Below are 19,375 nucleotides of genomic sequence, written 5' to 3'. Positions count from 1 at the left end.
TATCCTCTGTCCTATGTCTCTCAACAAGGGCATAAAAAGCCCAAATATAGAGTGGAGACATACAAAACCTGCACACATTGGGGTTGAAAATACAGCCCACTTGGGATCAGTGGTAGACAGTAACAAAGTAAATGTTTTGAGTATCTGTACTTTACTTGAGTATTATTATTTGGTGAACTTCTTACTTTTACTCCATTTAAAGACAAATCTCATCCTTTTGACTCCTCTACATTTCTATCAGTGCTCTAGTTACTCTCTACTTTATCTTTGAAGTCAGCTGATGAGTCTTCTTTTCTGAAATCAGATCCCAAAGACCGTAAACTGTTGGTGTCCTTGTGTTTGGTTTGTCTCAGTGGTGTAGCCGTACCTGGGTTGAGCTTAGATCAAACGTTCTTCAGATCAGTGCGTTCATTTAGTCGTGGTGATGATGGCTATGACTGAGAAGGATGATGATTCTCTACCTGAGCACCACGGCCGTATTTTAAACCCACGTTTGAGCTTTTTGAAATAAAGAATGATTGTTTGTATTGTTGTAAATCTCTGATCTGTTTACCACACAAACTTCATCACAGCCTCCAAAACATCAGCATCTAACCTGAGAAAGCATGTGGAGGTCTGGAGCTAACACACTGCTTTGATTCCAGAGGAACATTGTAAACTTGTCTGTGCTTGTAGTAACTTAGTTTATATTTCATGGTAGACTTTTTAGATATGAAATCATGTTTTCTAGATAAACAGAACGGAGCAGAATGTTCACCCATGCATTCTTGACTGACCTCATGCTTTGTGAAAATATGTTAAGAGATATTTTAAAAAGTACTTTGAATACTTCAGTATTTTTAAAAGCAGGTACTCCAGGACTTTAACTCAAGTCACAATCTGACTGAACAACTGTCACTTGTGTTGGATTAAAGTTTTACCAGGAGGATCTATACTCTGACTTAAGTTATAAAGACTTGGACTTTGTCCATCACTGCTTAGGATCCTCAAAGAGTTTTTCAACTTCTCCATTAAAATATTTCCAACACTACATAGAACGAGTCGGTAAATGTGCATGCTGGATTCAGCCACTGTCTACAGAACAATGCTTTACTTGCTGCCTGTTTGTGGAGCTTTCACTTACTCTGAGCTTTCCAAACAGAGAAACACATCACTCCTTCATGTTCAGTTCATATTTAATTCTGCCATGTTGGGACTGAAAGTGAGTCATAATGAGCTGCACAGGGAGGCTTTGTTAATGCTCCATCCAGGAATAATTCAAAAATGAATTTCCTCTTGAGTGTTTCCCAGAAAAGGACGACCAAAGACTGCTCTCTCACTCCTTTATTTAAAATCCATTATTGGTAATGGATTATGTTGATTTTGATGTCAAGGGGTGAGTTAAATGTAGAAATGTGTTCATTTTACTGTTTTTAGTCTGACTGTGTTTCTCATTAGTGTTGTGTGCTCACTCTTACAGTTACTGCAATGTGTCATCTGTGTTGCGACCTATTTACAGTCTATGGTTGCAACACACTTTCCCAAGGTTTTGCTTCATTGTAATGGTTTGAATGACTTGCAAAACTAACCACCTTGTTTTTTTCCTTCCAATGTGCTTGCCTGTAGCTTTAAGGAAAACAGGTAATTTGATCAGAAGGTGTTTGATCTTTTTGTGCTGTTTGAGAACACATGATTCCTGAGTTTGCATCTATTGTCTTTGAATATTTTTCTTTGCTTTTCAGATTTAAACACATAAACAGAAAATAGACATATATAAAGAACAGAAAAGAATGAAAGCTACTGTATGAGAGAAGTTGATATTACAGAATAAATAGAGACAGTAGGTTGTTCCAAAATAACGAAAATGTGAAAAATAAAAACAAGAAAAGGTTACCAAAAAAGGCGAAAGACAAAAATGAATCTTCACCTCAAAGGTGGTATAGTCAAGAAGACATTCTCAATACAGTTTTGTTATCAATCAATCAATCTTTATTTGTACAGCGCCAAATCACAACAAACGCTATCTGAAGACTCTTTTACAAACAGAGCAGGTCTAGACCACTCTATGTTAAATTATGAACACAGACCCAACACCAAGACAGGATAAGACTCAGTCTGACCCCACCTTAATCCACCATGAGCATTGCACCTCGCAGTATTTAGCTAGTTACAAGGAAAAACTTTGTTAACAAGCAGAAACCTCGAGCAGAACCAGACTCATGTTAGACAGACATCTGCCTCGGTTGGGTCTAGAAGGAGGGATAGAGAAGAATGAGAGAGAGAGGGAGCGGTGATAGTTATACAAAGTCCATCATGTGAGATGGCAGGTTTTCTCTCAAGTGGAACACATTTATTGACTTCAGAGAGCCAGAGTCCAACAGGAATTTCCATTTTAAAGTGATACATCTTTTGGCAATGATCAGTAAGATTTCTGTAAGCTTGATAGCATATCTATCTTTGAAATTAAAATGAGCAAAGTTGCCCAGCAAACAAATCTCTGGATCCATTGGAAGACTTTCATCATGAATGCTAGAGATAGTATCACATACTCCCTTCCAAAACCGCCGACATTTAGAGCACTGTCAGGTACATTGTAAACCCGGATAAGTAGACTCTAGTTAAAAAAATCAAGGTAACTCGTTGCCTTAACATTTTTAAGTAATGAAGCATTAGTTGAATAAGTGAAGTGGACTACGTTCAATGTACTTGAGCTCCTAATGGAATGGAATAGAACATTTAAGTTGAATGTACTATTAACTGAGTTACAGTACCTGAAGATACTTAGTTTAAACAATCATCCCCCCCCCCCCCCCCCCCCCCATTTATTTAACTCAGCTTTTTAAGTTAGCATTACTCCATTACTAATTGAACTACATTGTATATTCTAACTGACCAAACTTAACTTTTTTAGTTCCGGCAACTCAAAATATGTCTAGGAATGTCCCTTCCTCTGAGCCACTTCTAAAAATGTAGTGTGTAAAATGTAGTCATCTTGATACTGAAATACAACTACAGTCATAATAGAAGCACTGTACAACTGATATCTCTTTACAGAAGCTGAGCTGTGCAGACATCCGTCATGCAAAACCATCCTGCCTCCCACAAACTGGGCGCATCATCAAAAACATGACGCAGTGTTTATTTACATTGTGCATGGAGGCAAACACTGGTAGCATTGTGTTGAAGAACTCCACAAAGGAGGAGTGATGCTAATTAAATCCTGTCACCACACCGACAGTACTACTCTGCTGAGGGTCAGAGTATTTACATACCAACACATGTTACACAACATGTTTACAACCTAGCTCCTGACTGTTCTTCTAAAACGAACCACAATACTGAAAAACACGTATCACCTCAGGCCGATGCAACACTTATCAATGACTCGTAGTTGATGTTACAATCACTTACCGTAGCTGTACCTTCATCAGATTTACAGAAGTAGAGTCTCCTTATCATCACAGCGCTGATCTTCTCACGTCGTGGAGTGTGATGTCCTGTCGATTGCAGAAATAATAATGTTGAAACGACTTTTGGTGCAAGACTGTCAACAGGTTTTGATGCAAGTTTAGAGAAAATCACATCCACAGAAACTTCTCACAGACACACCTTTAACCTGCAGAACACTAATGCTAACCTCCAAAAGTGACTCCAAAATCAGAACCTTTAAGAATATACACAGAGGTGGGTCTAAGATGTGGCCTCGGACCCCTTAAAGCCTCTTGAAACATGAATTGATTATTTACAATTCATATAGAATATCAAAATGTAATGTGCAATTAAGCTTTAACAGAAATCGGAGGGAAAATAGACATCCACAATTCTGAAAAAAAACTCTTCAAAAACATCTTATTATACAGGTCAGAGCATTTCTCAGGACTGTGTGGGCGTGGCCTAACTCTTTGATTGACAGGTCAAGAGAGAGTTCACAGCCTGCATGTTTGAGCCGTCTGACTCTGAATCTAAAGACCTCGAAACTCCAGAATCTGAAAATGATTCATTTACAATGGTCTCTGAGTGCTGAGACCAAAATACTTCAGAATCTGGACTTCTATCATTTATTAGTTCTATCACTCCGTAGTCTCCGGGGCATCAGGACCATGGGACACCCCAGAGCAGCGGAGGCTAAAGTGTAGTATGTTCACGCAGAGGAGCTCGGCTCAGGGTGTCAGACAGAGCTGTTTGTCTAAACTCTGAGCTGTTTGGGGAAAGTTAGTGAACCGGTCCTGAGGAAAGTTAGTGAACCGGTCCTGGTGAAAGTTAGTGAACCGGTCCTGGTGAAAGTTAGTGGACCGGTCCTGAGGAGAGTTAGTGAACCGGTCCTGGGGAAAGTTAGTGGACCGGTCCTGGGGAAAGTTAGTGAACCAGTCCTGGAGAAAGTTAGTGAACCGGTCCTGAGGAAAGTTAGTGAACCGGTCCTGGGGAAAGTTAGTGGACCGGTCATGGGGAAAGTTAGTGAACCAGTCCTGGGGAAAGTTAGTGAACCGGTCCTGAGGAAAGTTAGTGAACCGGTCCTGGGGAAATGAGCAGACCATATACGGGACTGCATTAGCCACTCAACCGTGGCTCAAAGTTTCTCCAAATCCAACTCAGTTATGAAAATAGAAGAATGACAACAAGCTGTCATCTTCAGCGGTGGATGTGCAGACAGGGACACACGAGCACAGCGGTGCAAAGAGCAGAGAGACAGCTATACAGACAGATTACAGGCAGTACGTGATTAGCAAACAAGCTAACAGCTAAGACAACTCTGAGGGGAGCTGGCTGAGATGTCAGGAGACAATCTGATCAGGAGCGGAGTAGTTTGGTTGAACATGTGTGCACGTGACTCAGTGTTTCATTTCTGTTTGGTTGGATATTTACTTCATCACAAATATCGAAGTTAACCCCACCTTCTTCATCCTAGCGTTAGAATGGTATCAGAAACTTAACTGATAATATTAAATAAATGGATTAAAGTTCAGTTCTAATATTTTAAATGTATATAATAGCATGTAAATGTGACTCTAAATATCATTGGTAGAATGTTTTTGTTGATTCGGGTTACCAGAGGCTTTTGAATTGTTACTTCAAAAGAGTCTAGATGATCTTGGTATTTATGTGTGTAATATGTATATTAATAGAAATAAAAGTCCTGACATAGTAGACCTTAAACACACTTCTGTTCACAGCTGGGTTCTCTGCTTTGCGGCATGTGCAGCGTGGGTTCAATGTTCTGCAGCAGCTGTTTGAATAAAGTCCTAACTGTTTAGTATCTGGGAGATAAACACGCTTGAATGTGCTGGAACTCAGCTGCCTAGATCGCTAGGCCCCGCCCACATCTTAGATTTGGTTTGTTCACAGTTCAACATCAGTGTCAGGCAGCAAGAGGCCTAATAACAATGAAAACAAAGGGTTTGATCAAAGATAAGAGATCTCAAAACAAACAACAGTGAGACATTTGGATCCATATTTCTGTATGTTGCAAAGTTTGATTTCAAAATGTGTTCTTTCTTTATGTTGGGACATTTTATTTTACTCATTTACTCCACATTCATGGACTGTCTCATCCTGCCTGCTCATGCAATCAAGTTTATAGACAAAATGTAGCTCATTTGACTTTGGTGTGTGTGTGTGTGTGCGTGTGTGTGTGTGTGTGTGTGTGTGTGTGCGTGTGTGTGTGAACTCTCACTCAACTTGTCTGTGTTTTGCTCTGACCCTAGATCTACCAGGAGGACCTGATGCGCTCGCTCCTGCAAAACTCCCTCCATGTGTTTCGTGCCATCAGTGGGACGTCCACCGACCTGGGCTGACCTCCTCTGCATCCATAGCTCCTAAACCTGAACTGAAAGACTATTTGTTTCATGTCTTCCTGGTTCCCCTTGCCAAAACACCACCCTTCCCTTGGCAACTCTGCCTTATCGCTGTGTTCAAAGCCAATGCTTATTGTCCCCCGGTCTGTCGACTGAGAGCAGACGGATATAATACTAAAACCCCAGCAGCAGTATTTTGGAGAATGTATCTCAGCAACACCGACTAAATGTCAGCATGTCAGGTTTCGGTGTTATGCTGAGTCATGCTAGGTTGTATTGCACTTTTTCTTCTGCCTTTGCGATGAATGACAGGATTTACTGTCAAGAGGGAGAAACTCATCTCAAGCAATTTTTACTTCAGCCGTTCTCTCTCTGCAAAGTTTCCCTGTAGAACTATGCAGGAACCTCACTCCCCCCTGAATGGATTTATACCACATGAGCTGACTTCTAGGACACAGATGTGTTGCAATGTCTTGCTTGGGCAGGCTTTCTTGTCAGGGCTAGCCTGGTACCTGATATACCAACCAAGCAGCAACCTTAGGTGACGAACATTGGAGCCAATGTAGAAGTGTTAAATACTGCAGTTCCCTGAGTGTCCACTAGAGGCAAGGAAGCCCTATTAGATCCCGTATTGAAATTAAACTCAACTCAACTTTATTTATATAGCACCTTTCATACATATAAACATGCAGCCCAAAGTGCTTCACAGAATAACAGAGAGACAGCAACAACAGCACTGGTAAAATTATAAAAGACATGATTATAAATAAAATACTTAAATATCAAATAAAATCAACACAGTAAAATGAATAAAACAAGTCAGAGTGGAAAGAAAAGTTAGTGAGTTCAAAAACAAAAATACAATGAATAAATAGATAATTAATTAATTAAGATAAATAAATGTTAAAGCAAAGTTTAAAATAATAATGTAGTCCAGGGCTAAAAATCAATTTCTCCAAATTAAAAAAGCTAGATTAAAAAGGTAAGTGTTAAAGCTAGGGTTGGTAGTCACAGAAAACTAGCATGAATTTGAATGTAGCATTTCCTCAGGACTCCGTCTAACCCCCCCCCCCCCCCCTCCCCTTGGAGCTCCTCCAAAACGCCGCTGATTCACGACCATATGATGGTGACTGATTCAAAACCGGTCCTCAACACATGGTTTGTGTTTTGCACTACGTCAACTCATGTCTCACTCAGCGGTAAGAAAACACCAAAACATTCTCATAGTGAAAGTTAAAAACACAAACAAACATGAAATGTACGCTCTGCAGGAGGCGGGCAGAACGGCAGGACAGGATTTGATTGGTTTCCTCATTTGGCTCCTGATGGCAGGGATTGGTTGGTGTTTTCCCAGGTTTACTCCGGCTGTAGATAGCAGGTTTTTTTACCTCTTTTTTAAGAACACATTATGTATTGATTACCATCAGGACATAAAGATCATTTTAACCAGTATAACAAAAATCTAAATCTGACTACCAACCCCAGCTTTAAGTTTACTTTTAAAAAAGGTGCGGTATAGTTTTTTACCAAGGAGACCAGTTAGCGCCTGTCTCTAGATCAGGAGACAGTAAGTCAGAGTCAGCCTGTCCAATATTGCGACCACTATTATCTCTTCAGAAATCGATCAGTGATGTTACAGAGACCACGTCCATGTCTTTATATAGTCTTTGATCTCATTTCAGCTGATTGTAACAAGGAAATCAAATAGAAATAGTGATGCTACTCTTTCATACACATGGTGAGTGTTTATAAGCAGGCAGCCAGCTCGAGTAACAGTGTGATAAACAAGTCACGCAGGAGCCTTTAGCTAAACTCAAGGCCAAAGTTCCTCCCCAGTTTGTTTAGTGTTAAATTTAAAAGCCTCATCAGGCCGTCCAGTCAGACCTCAGGGCTGTTAAAGCTGTGTGATATCGCTGCTCCTAAGAAGGGTTTGTTTAGATCACATTGTTAATGTAAGTAAATGATAGTTTTAAATAGGTAATCAATTATGTCATAGCATTAAAGAATAAACTATGATGTTGAAGTCTATCAAAGCTGATAACAATCACTGAAACTGTTCTCTTGGCTCATTTTGTGACCCGTAGAGATTGGAGTCAGAAACGGCGCCAACGGGACACGGCGATCACAGCGGTGTGTTAGTATTTACTTCAGTGAGTGAGTGAGGAGTTCCTCTCATCTGGGTTAAGATCCAGTGCCTTTCCGCTCTGCCTTCTGAAGAGACTCTCAAGTAATAACATCACATGCTGGTTATTATCAGTATTTCACAAGTGCTACACTGTAATTAGCAGTTAGATGAATGATATTTAAGCAAATGTACATACTTTGTGGTCATGCTGTAAAGAGAATTCTGTATCCATGTATGTTTGTATGTACTGTATGTATGTATTTATATCTGAAACATGTTGGACTCAGTTCAGTCCAATGTGTCATAGCAGGAAGGGGTTTTTGTTGTTATCATCTTTATCGCATTGAACAGAAGTGCAGCTGCTTGTTAAAATTTCTTTGTAAAGTCTTTTTTCAATAAAACTTGGAAAACATGTTGAGACTGGCTGAAAATCTCATAATGAGGAAATCATTTTGAGGATATATCATTCCTGCAGTGACTTTACCTCTGAACTACGTGTGTTTCCACCGGAGGAACCAGGGTCTAAATTTAGTTCAGGGGTAGATAATCTCCCCCCTGAAAAGCCCCTTTCTGGGGGCAGGGCCTGCAATGCTGAACGTGTCTGATTGATAGATTAACCGCAGTGTTTTTATTCCGCCCTCCGTCCACAATAACATCACACACATCTGTGATTCACTTGATTTCTCTTTCTTTCATTAGTTTTGATTTGTTCTATCTTTTTTGTATGTGTGTGTACTTTTCAAAAGAAGAAGCTGTGATTCTCTTGATTTAGCAGCTTGTAACAGTAGTCTTCTCTCAGCCCACCGTGAATGCGTCTCTCCCGGTGTTACGGTTTTAAAAGTGACCCTGTAAACTGGTGACCTTCATCTGAACGTGTCAGTGTTTGTGGAGTTTACACAGCTGTTGAAACACAGAGGGAGTTCCTGGGAATGCAAACTAGTTTAGTTTTTATTAAGATTTCAAAATATCTTCATCAGATATTTAATGATGGTCTAAAGACGTTTATGAGGGATGCATCCGGCTGAGAGTCTCCAGTTAACAGGGTCGCTGTTTAAACCAAAACACCGTCTGATCTCTGCCACGGCTTTTTGAGTTCAAAAGGATTTTAAAGCCGTGTTGAAACGTCTTTGCTACTCGTGCTTATCTCCTCTCACGTGTTGATTCAGTGAATCCATCTGTGATGAAATATAGCACCATCTAAAACAGTGCCAGCTGAGTCTCTTCATGCTAACAGGCTAACTGTTGTGTTGCTCATAATGATACCTGCCTGTCCGTCTGCTTCTATGGTGTCATCTGTGATGAACGGCATTCCTCTTTGTTTTACTGCCCTCTACTGGTCTGGTGGTGCATTTACTTTTTTTCCTCCATACTTCACTGGTCTGATTTGCACAATCTACCCGGGACTTCAGCCCGCGGTCGAAACGCAGACAACAACGAGGGCACAGGAACCTTTTAGTTCAGGGTTAAGTAGTTCTGGGGGCTAAAAGCCCCCGGAACTCTTGGTCGAAATGCACCTGAAGTTGTATTATGGATAATGTACAACCTCTATTCCAAAATTGTTGTGATGCTGTGTGACATGTCAGTTAAATCAGAATTGTATGGATTGCAAATCATCATCATTATCAAAATAAGGGCAAGGTCAGCATTTGTAATGTTTTATTGTTTTATGAGAAATATATCCTCATTGTAAATACGATGCCAGCAACATGGTTAAAAAAATTGTGATGAGGCATGTTGACGTGTTGCATCATCTCTTTTTAACAAAATATGGGGAGCAAGCAGCTCCTGAAGAAGGTTAGCTGCAGGGAGTGTAAGGAAGACGTCCCTGTTCACTGCCCCGCCACCAGGAGATGTTCTGGGCTAAGGGGCGAAACATCTATGAGCGGTGGTCCCCAGTTGATGACCCTGCAGCTAACCAAAACAGGCACCGTTTGAGGTGTGGCAGGCCGAGGGCCATGCAGGAAGAACACCTACCTGTAAAAACAAATTTATTTTAACAACTCTGTTAGGTTTCTGCAGTTTGAAGTTCCATAAGTTCATGGTCTCCATTGTCATGTTTTTCATGCCATAATGTTCCAAATCTTTTCACCAGGTGACAATTTGGGACTGCAGACAGGCCAGTTTGGCAACTGAATTCTTCTACCACGGAGCCGTGCTGTCGTAATACAAGCAGAATGTGGTTTGGCATCGTCCTGTTGAAATATGCACGATCATGCCTGAAAACGTCACGGCCTGCATGGCAGCAAATGTTGCTCCAAAACCTGTAGTATAAGATGTGTAAGCTACCCGGGCCATCATGGATGGATATTTTATTTGATTAAGCGTGCAAGGGTCTAAATACTTCACAACATTATGCGATTCAAATAATTGGTCATCTTAATTCCAAATAATAATAATAATAATAAAAACACAACAAACAAGGCAAAAACAAACAAAAACAAAACAAAGAAAATCACATTTCATTTCATAGATCCTGTTTGTGTTGTTCATTCACATTACAGTTACATTAAATCAATCTCACAGGTAGTTTGTATCCCTTACACCCACTCTGACATGTTCACACTAGTCCACAATACACCTTCACCAACATGTAGACTCACACCAACACACACACTTACACACACACACACACACACACACACACACACACACACACACACACACACACAAACACAAACACAAACACAAACACAAACCCACACAAAAACACACACACACACACACTTTCAAACACTTACACACACTTGCATTAATACAAGTTTGAGGGGGGTTCCTTAGAGTCTATGGTAGTCGGGTGATTCTGTGTCTTCTCTCGTCTACAGAGCTTCATAAATCTTGCTCCATATACTGTCAAATAGTTTTCCTTTGTTGCTGTCCTCCGATATTGTCCTTTCAATACTCAGATAATATTTCACGAGTGTTTTCCGTATTTGAAGCATAGGTGCTTCCATGTTTTTCCAATTTTTCAGAATCAGTTTCTTAAAAACTCATGATGAAAACAGAATTTGACATCCAGACGGGTGTCTTATTTTGCCACAGTTTTGGAAAAGACAAATCACTGGTGAGAACTCAATTTTAAATCACACATTTTAGACATCCATGTTTCGATATCATCCCAAGTTGTCCTAATTTTGGCACAATACCAAAAGGCATGTATGAGGGAGCTGTTTGATAAAGTTGAGTGGTTAAATAAATTGATTTGATTTGTCTTACACAGCACAGTTCTCTACTTTGCCTCAGTCCCTCTCTGGGACTCATTATTCTGAATTGTTGAACTATGTCCTCACAGTCTCTCACAGGGTGGACGATCTTTTCTTATCTTGTGACTCTGCCTCTCTGGAGCGCCAGTTGTATTACTAACTGGTTGCAGGTGCTACGTGTGTGCAGTTTCAACATTTGAAGGGTTGTCTTTGCTCTATTTATGAATTTAAGAAAATAATTCATGATTTGCAAGCCATCAAAGTCTGTTAATCTGTTAATCGAAACCACTAATCTGCTCTTTACAGTTTATCTGTCAAACCTTATGGAGCCAGAGCCTTCACCATGATCTTCATCTCAGTCAGCAAAACACAAATCAGATTTCTGTGTGTGTGTGTGTGTGTGTGTGTGTGTGTGTGTGTGTGTGTGTGTGTGTGTCTTGGCAGTTTACCATAAATTTACTCTGTGTTGTTTGTTGTTGCATGAATCCATTACCATGCACATAATAAGCTTAATGATCTACAGGCTCGTTTAAAGCCTGGCTACTTCCTGGAGGAAAGGATGATGGCAACTTGTGGTTTAGAATATTGCACTTATGTTCACACGCATGCGTGGTCACTGGATTGTCTTCAATTACAGATTCAGCTGCTTTTGACTTTAAACCTTGAACACCATGTGTGTACGGTTTGGTTACTTCTGAGGGTCACAGTAGGAGTAAGTGAGTGTTGTTTAGTTTCCTCACTGAGTCCCTTTCTTTACCTTGATGTCACAGTTTTCCTCCCACTCTCACAGCGGCTCCGCCCCGCTGTTCCCGGTAGTCTCGTCGGACACCGAGCTCTCCCACTCTGTCAAGGTGCGTCTGTTTGGTGTCTGAGTCCTTTCACTGCAGCTTCTTTCACATGGGTTTCTTTAGGTCTACTTATCTCACGTGGTCTGTGTTGTGGACGCTGTAACACCCACTGTTAGACTACACCATCAGAGGATCTATGAAGTGAACTCCAGTTGGATTAAACGCGCTCTCTGGAGAACAGCTCAGTTGGATATGGAGTTTATCGTCCTCTTAACATGCGCCGTCATGTCTCTGGTGCTCCACACTAAAGCAGGTAAGGACCCTTTACTTCACTTTATGTAATGTGTTATTGTTGGACTTAAGAGGGAAAGTTATCAACTTCCATGAGAGGATCGAGGTTTTCCACGACCACACGGCGCAGTTATTACAGCCGGGGTGTTATGACGCACTTTGAACCCACAGGTAATCAGATCAAATGATAACCTGGCAGGAGAGACACTGCACCTGGGGGCTGTTAGCACACACATGCACATTTTATATGTAATTTTGAGCTCCAAGTTGTATTTATTATGTTCATTAATCAAAATCAGCGACATGATCCCGGATTATGAGACCATCTGCCAAGTACACAGGGGCGGATCCAGACCCTGACTGTGGTGGCCTCAGTGGGGTACTAAATGCAGGAGTGGCATGAAGTCTGTGTGCACACACTCAAATGAGCATCAGTTATCTACCCTTTCTGGGGGCTCTTGGCCTAGTGCGCCCCATGTACAGAGTCCTCGTGGCAGCGGTCGCAGGTTCGACTCCCAACCTCTACCATGCTTCCACTCTCTACTCCCCACTTTACTGTTCCTCTCCATCTGTCCTATCGAATAAAGGCAAAAATGACAAAATTATATATATATGTGTATATCTAACCTTTCTATCTCCACTTATATCTAGATTGATGCAACAGAATGGCAACATCCAAAAAATAATCTACATTTAAATTAATTAATTGATTAGCTTTATTTATAATGGGACATGAACATTATTGAACATAAATGTTGCAATTTGATGCGTCAGAATCAGAATCAGAAATACTTTATTTATCCCGGGGAGGGAAATTCTATCATTACAGAGTTGTTATAAACAGTATGTAAGAAAGTTAAAATATTGACAGAAGAAATAAAATAAGATATAAATACGAATAAAGTAAAATAAAGTAAGATAAAATAAAATAAAGATAAAATAAAAAAAGAATAAAAAAAAATAAAGATCAAATTTAATAAATAAAAATAAAATAAAGATCAAACTAAAAAAGAATGAAATAAGATAATAAAGTATATACAGAAGCGCAGAATAGTTAGAATTAGCTATGTACAAAAGTTCTGGGAATGAAAGTGATATACATTGTACCAGAGTTAGCTTAAAGCTGACTTACATCTGCAAGCGCTAGGCAGGTCATAATTAAAACATCACATAAGAACTTAAGAATCACATATTTTCAATATTGATAATATAAAGCAACAACTTAAGGAAGCATATTGCATTCAAATGAGAAAAAAATATTCTGCTCTGTTTTTCTGAATTAACGTGTTAATTATCTTGGAGTTAAAAGAAAAGTGTCCGTATTTCTGAATGAATGAGTTATCGGGAGTCCTACCTGAATATCAACAGCTGCAAAGTCCTCAGCTGCCTGCACAATGTTGACAAGCTAATAACAAAACCATCTATGTTACTTAGAGACACTATGTGTCCGAATGTTTTAAACCCAGAGCAAAATAAAACTGGATTAAACTGAACAACTGAGGCATGTTTACTTCCCTGTGTGGCCTTGAGGTGCTAATGGGGTTTTACGAAAGAGGTATGTTGCTAATTCAGAAAAACAGATCTGACATTTTTTTCCTCATGTGAATGCAATACACTTCCGTAACAACTAAAGGAAATACGCCTCATTAAAGTGCAAAGAAATGTTCAACGGCAGAGTCCAAATAGTGGATTTTAAAAGCCCCACGTCTGGTAAAGCAAATAGTTTTGGATTTTGGGGTCACACCTGCATGTAAAGATAAAGACAAATTGATAATTATGAGGAGATAAATGAGGTCTTTTAGGGGCAAAAAGTCATTGTAAGACTGAAACAAAGCAACATTTCATACTTTGAGAGGTTTCATGTTTCAGTTAAAGCTTTAAATCTGGGGTTGGCGATTATTTTAGAAAATCTTTCTGTATTTTTCAGTGCATGTCAATAGTGCACAATATATCAAATGCCATGAACTAAAAAGAAAAAGGGGACTCCGTGCCATTCTCCTTATCTAAAATGTATCTTGAGGATTCCTCCTGCACGGTTAACAAGGTGATGCATTTACATATCTTTTGGCTCACTTACAGATGCATACATTTGAGTCATCTGCAGATATTCAGCAATGCAAAGTATTGCAAGACGCACCTACAACATGATGCTCCTCTTAGATATGCACCAACAGTACCAAAGGTTCAGAATGAAACTACTGAGCTCGGCATTGAATACAGTTATCACTGTTAGGAAACTGGAATGGAGTTACTGAGATATAAAAATATGAAATACTTTTTATGAAATGTGTAGAAGACAACCTTTGTAAGTGTAATAAAAGAGCTGCACGGTTTTGCAGGAACATGCACAATGTTTCAGAGATAGAACACAAAAGTTTAGAATCTGTCCTGGTTTAACCTCCTGAGTGGTCTCAACTGAAGAACTTCTTCAAACAGCAGCATTCATACTGAGCAGGTGAGATAAGTTCCTCTTTTTTCTGACCCACAGATTGCCCTCCACCAACCGGGCTGAAGCATGTGTGGCTCGACCCGTTTACTGTAACGGTGTCCTGGGAAAAGCCCAATGGTCTGCAGGATGGCAGTGAGGTCAAGTGCAGATACTGCTATATGGAGAAAGGAAAGCCTGAAGTAAGGAACATGGTGATCCTGGGTGTATGTTTAGGGTCCGGAGGGCCTCAAGTTGTAAACGTATCATTGGAGAATAACATCCTCTTCACTTCCTGCTTGTTGGAACTACAGAGCACCTTAAATAACAATACTGATGACCAGTGTACAGAGTCATTTAAAAAAAACCCTGATATATTAAGTCCCTGAGCCTTAGACAAGCTGGGTAAGGGCCTGTATCCACTAACTGCACTTTTATTTGATGGCACCCACAACTTCAGATTTAGAGCACTTCTCATCTTCGCTTACTGTTGCAGGTTATAAAGGTCGTCCTGTGCTTCCTCTCGTAGTGATCATCAAATCAAGTCTGAATGCTTAATATTAGCTTGTACTCAATCAAATTTAAAGGTGACATATCATGCAAAATCGACTTTTAATGGTTCTCTACCTGAAACGTGTCCCTGGCATGTCTACAAACCCCCCGAAAATGAAAAAAATCCATTCTGCCCCTGTTCTGATTTCTCCACCTTTCTGTAAATGTGTGTGAAACGAATCGTTTCAGACTTCAGTGTTTTTGTTACGTAACAACAATATCCGGTCTGTCACGGAGTCAGAGCTCGGAGCTTGTTCAGCCCATAGACTGTATACAATACAACTCAACACAAAGGTCGGTTTTACTCCCCACGTCTGCAGATTTGAAGATCTAGTGGATGATTTTTATTTATCATGGATAAGTGCTAGCGCTAGTTAGCATAGCCACATAGCTACATGTTCGTCGCTGTGTACCAAGACACATGTCGACATACTGATAAATAAAACAACAAGAAACACTAAATCTGTGACCAATGGTTCAGAAAGGTCCTGCTGCAGGCGCCTCTCCCTCAGGATCAGATTCTGGATCAGATTCAGAGGGTTGAAGTAACGCGGGTCTGTGAGCAGCTGTATATATTCAGCCAACATGTAAACATTAGATCAACATGCTGGAGAGCCGAGGCACATCCACTTCCTGAGGGGGCGCGGTCAGAGAGCTCATTCTCATTTAAAGGCACAGACACAGAAAACAGACCGTTCTGAGCAGGGCTGAAAAAGAGGAGTTTACAGGCAGACCAAAATCTGATTTCAAAGGGATTTTTTGAGCATAAACTTTAAAGACATGTTTTGGGGACCTCTTAGACCAATATATATTGATGAAAAAAAGCATAATATGTCACCTTTAACAAAGAAAACATAAAGACAATATGTAGAATGCTGGAACCAAGCGCATTTCTGTGCTGAAAACTCGGAACTGCTCTGGTGCTGACGTGCTAATGGCCCTGTCACACCTTGACGATTTAGCCAGCGTTTTCCCGACGTATCAAAAAGCCTCTGAAACTCTGACATACACATTTTTTTCAATTTTGGGTGTATACATTTATATTCATAACTTATACCCAACTAAAGTCCACTTGTGGGAGGCGCTGGCAGTGTTTAATAACGCAGGCTGCCACTCGTTAATGACGATGTATAAGTGTTGAAATGAGATGCTCTTCATTGGTGATTTAAAAAGGTGTGTGTTATTAAAAACTCTGCAGTCTCTCTCAGTAAGAACATGATGAGCCGTGGAGAGTGTCAGAGGAGTGAAACCAGCAGGAACACAGCCTCTGATCTTTACAACAAGTTACACTTATTGACTGCAGGGCTTTCCAAAATGTCACATTTTGAACTTCATTGAATTCAACAACAGCAGCTTTATCGTTGAACACCAGCAGACTCTGACATGCTGGCTTCAGCTTCTGTTTCAGAGGCTCTGCTGTTCGACACTGAGTGAAGGCTCCAAGGCTTCTCACACTCACACAGACGTAGACACACAGCTCTACGTGTGTGAACGTGTGTCAACCATCACAGAACTTATCTACAACTTATGGCAGGCGTTTCCCGGATGTATGATCCATACACTGCATACTCGCCGTACTACGACGTATACCAGCGTGCTTCAGCGCGCTCTTACCTATACCTTATGCGACGTAGGCCAGTGTACTCGCCAATTTCTTTCTACGCCAGAATACACTGGCTAAATCGTCAAGGTGTGACAGGGCCTTAACAGGTGCTGCCAGTACAAAAACACCTTCAGTAGACATGAGCCCTGACAGATTATGAAGATGACAGCGCTTCTCTTCCTCGTGTACAGAAGTGAAGCTAAAGTACTGAGATATGTACTCCTGGTTATCAGGGAGAGCTCCTAATGTTTTGGCTGCACTTTAGTGGATCCGTCACGTGGCCCATTTTTAAGCAGTATGAAAATATGTGATGTGCCATAAAATGTTTTACTAGAGCTCTAATGATACAAAGTATTGAAGGTGAGATCAAACTCAGTTTTTATGTCTCTCTGCTGTTGACAGGAAAGCATTCTTAGTCTGCGTCTTTTCAGCTATAAATGGAGTGATTCAGGTCCAGACCTGTGCGTGACTCATGTTGATGTTTGAGCTCATCACAAGGGAAAGACTCTCTGTTATCCACACTGCCATCGTCATGTCTGACACAAATAGAAAATAATGTCTGATAAAACATTTTTTGGCATATTTAACAAAAATAAAAGTAAACATTTAACCGTCAGTGTAGAGAACGTGGTCACTTTAACTCTGACTTCAGATCTTAATGCTGGTCTCTGTCCAGCATCATCCTCTGTAAGAACCCCGTACAGTGCTGCTTTAGCAACCGTATGATCATCTAATATTTCCAGGATGCAACATCCTCTCATCTTGGTCATGATAACTTAATCTGGAAGGAAGTTTTTAAAGCATCCAAACTAAGGTCAAGCAGTCCTTTATTCCATTCTGTCAGTCTGCCTCTCAGGGTGTGGTTCATAAAAAAATTTAATATGAGCTTGCAAACAGAGCATGACCCTTGGTTGTATTTGGTGCAGTTGTTAAACTAAGATCTAAAGGGTTAGTTTGCACTTTTATAAATCAATTTCAGATTCCAGTTGCTCCACTGAGTTGCGAAAAAAATAATGTGTTTTTAATACAAAGTCATGATTATACTCAGCATTTCTACACTCATATCTTGTTTTTAGCTCACGCCCAATTTACCAAATTTGCCAATGCGTTTCCATTCTAGTCAATGCTCATGTGTACACAGGGAGCGCTGCGCCGCGTCTCAGCTCCGTCTAAGGAAGTGTGCCCCCTCGCCGCTCCACCAGAGATACGCTTCAAGTCTATTTTCGACGGAGCCAGTGCCCAGCACGCGTCAATCTGCACAGAAAAGATCAACCTGGACAGGAAGTCAGGCACAAGGATCGCATACAACATCCATCAATTTCAAAATAAAGCACCATATTTGGACTCCCGACCGTTTAAAGATCGTTTAGATCAGAAATACTCATCGATTATGGATGTAAACTACAAACAGACACAGATCAGTGATCCATGTTGACCACAACAAGACTTTAAGATGATCACTGTGTCAGAAGGTAACAGGACTTTAAGATGATCACTGTGTCAGAAGGTAACAGGACTTTAAGATGATCACTGTGTCAGAAGGTAACAGGACTTTAAGATGATCACTGTGTCAGAAGGTAACAGGACTTTAAGATGATCACTGTGTCAGAAGGTAACAGGACTGGAACTCTCTCCCCCTGGACACACAAAATTCCACCTCTCCCACCACCTTCAAATCCTGCCTCAAAACTCCCCTTTTCCGGCAAGCATACACACTCTAATCCGTCACCTTGGGACTGGAATGACTTCCCCTCCCCCCTTTCATTTTTCTTATATTGCATCTTTATTCTAATATATGTATTTATATACTGTTGAGTGTTGTTCTTATTATTGCTATGTTGTAAGATGACCATGGGTGTCCAGAAAGGCGCCTACAAATAAAATGAATTGTTATTAGTGTGAGGTAAAGAGGTAGGCCTTTAGCCTCCTAGCCAACAGCTACAGTGTTCCCGTCTGTCAATCAAGTCAGCTGTGCCTCTCATAATGGAAAAATCGAAATCTCAATACTTTTGAAATTGACCGTTATGAAAAAACTCACCCCCTGTACAGTGTGTGCTGATGGAGAAATGAGCTATCCAGACTACCCTCGTCTTTTGTACCAGGCTGTAAACATATTTATTTCTGCTTTTTTGAATTGGTGTGTATGTGGTTTCCGGTACTTTCGGAGCCAGCCTCGAGTGGACACTTGAGGAACTGCAGTTTTTAGCTCTTCTAGGAGGTTGCTGCTTGGTAAAAACATGTTTATGGTCAGTTGTTGAAGAATCACTATTCCCCCTCCCTTCTTTAAAAATCCCCTAAAACACAGCCTGCATACGATGCCACTCTGATGACAAGGCAGCTGTATTCATGTCCTCTAATACTGCTAATAAAGTTCCTCTTTTACTCTCTGAACAGTACGGCATCTTTATGGATGGAACTCTCTTATGAAAAGTCCTCATGAAAAGAATCGATTCTCGGGATGACAGGGACCGATACGTTCCCATTAGTTTGGAGAGTTTTCTTAATCCAGGTTGGGACACTTGAAAAAGGGGGCTCGAACAAGATCACAAATCCTGCATGAGGCTTTGTCGGTACTTAAACAAAAAAGGCTCTCACATAAATCATTTGAACGAGGTTGTAC

The 19,375-nt window shown here is 40.5% G+C and overlaps 2 protein-coding genes across 5 annotated transcripts in view; both read left to right on the top strand.

The window, feature by feature from the left end:
• Positions 1–8,314, top strand: part of dock11 (dedicator of cytokinesis 11) — a 139,291-nt gene extending 130,977 nt beyond the window's left edge. For 3 of the 4 annotated variants that reach the window (XM_034677077.1, XM_034677075.1, XM_034677076.1), the window contains one exon: positions 5,682–6,613. In XM_034677077.1, the coding sequence (XP_034532968.1) occupies positions 5,682–5,771 (90 nt within the window). In that variant the 3' untranslated portion in view covers positions 5,772–6,613. Of the gene's footprint in view, positions 1–5,681 lie in introns of all 4 variants that reach the window. The other variant, XM_034677073.1, reaches the window with a different exon arrangement.
• Positions 8,315–11,668: 3,354 nt separating this feature from the next.
• LOC117807839 (interleukin-13 receptor subunit alpha-1-like) overlaps positions 11,669–19,375 on the top strand; it is a 29,381-nt gene continuing 21,674 nt past the window's right edge. The window contains exons 1-2 of the mRNA XM_034677249.1: positions 11,669–12,197; positions 14,664–14,803. Of these exons, the coding sequence (XP_034533140.1) occupies positions 12,137–12,197; positions 14,664–14,803 (201 nt within the window). The 5' untranslated portion in view covers positions 11,669–12,136. The remainder of the gene's footprint in view (positions 12,198–14,663; positions 14,804–19,375) is intronic.

The sequence above is a fragment of the Notolabrus celidotus genome, chromosome 23 (assembly GCF_009762535.1).
Source record: "Notolabrus celidotus isolate fNotCel1 chromosome 23, fNotCel1.pri, whole genome shotgun sequence".
NCBI classification, from domain to species: Eukaryota; Metazoa; Chordata; class Actinopteri; order Labriformes; family Labridae; genus Notolabrus; species Notolabrus celidotus.
The sequence above is the reverse complement of the archived record's forward strand: the minus strand, read 5'-3'. Positions and strand labels throughout refer to the sequence as shown.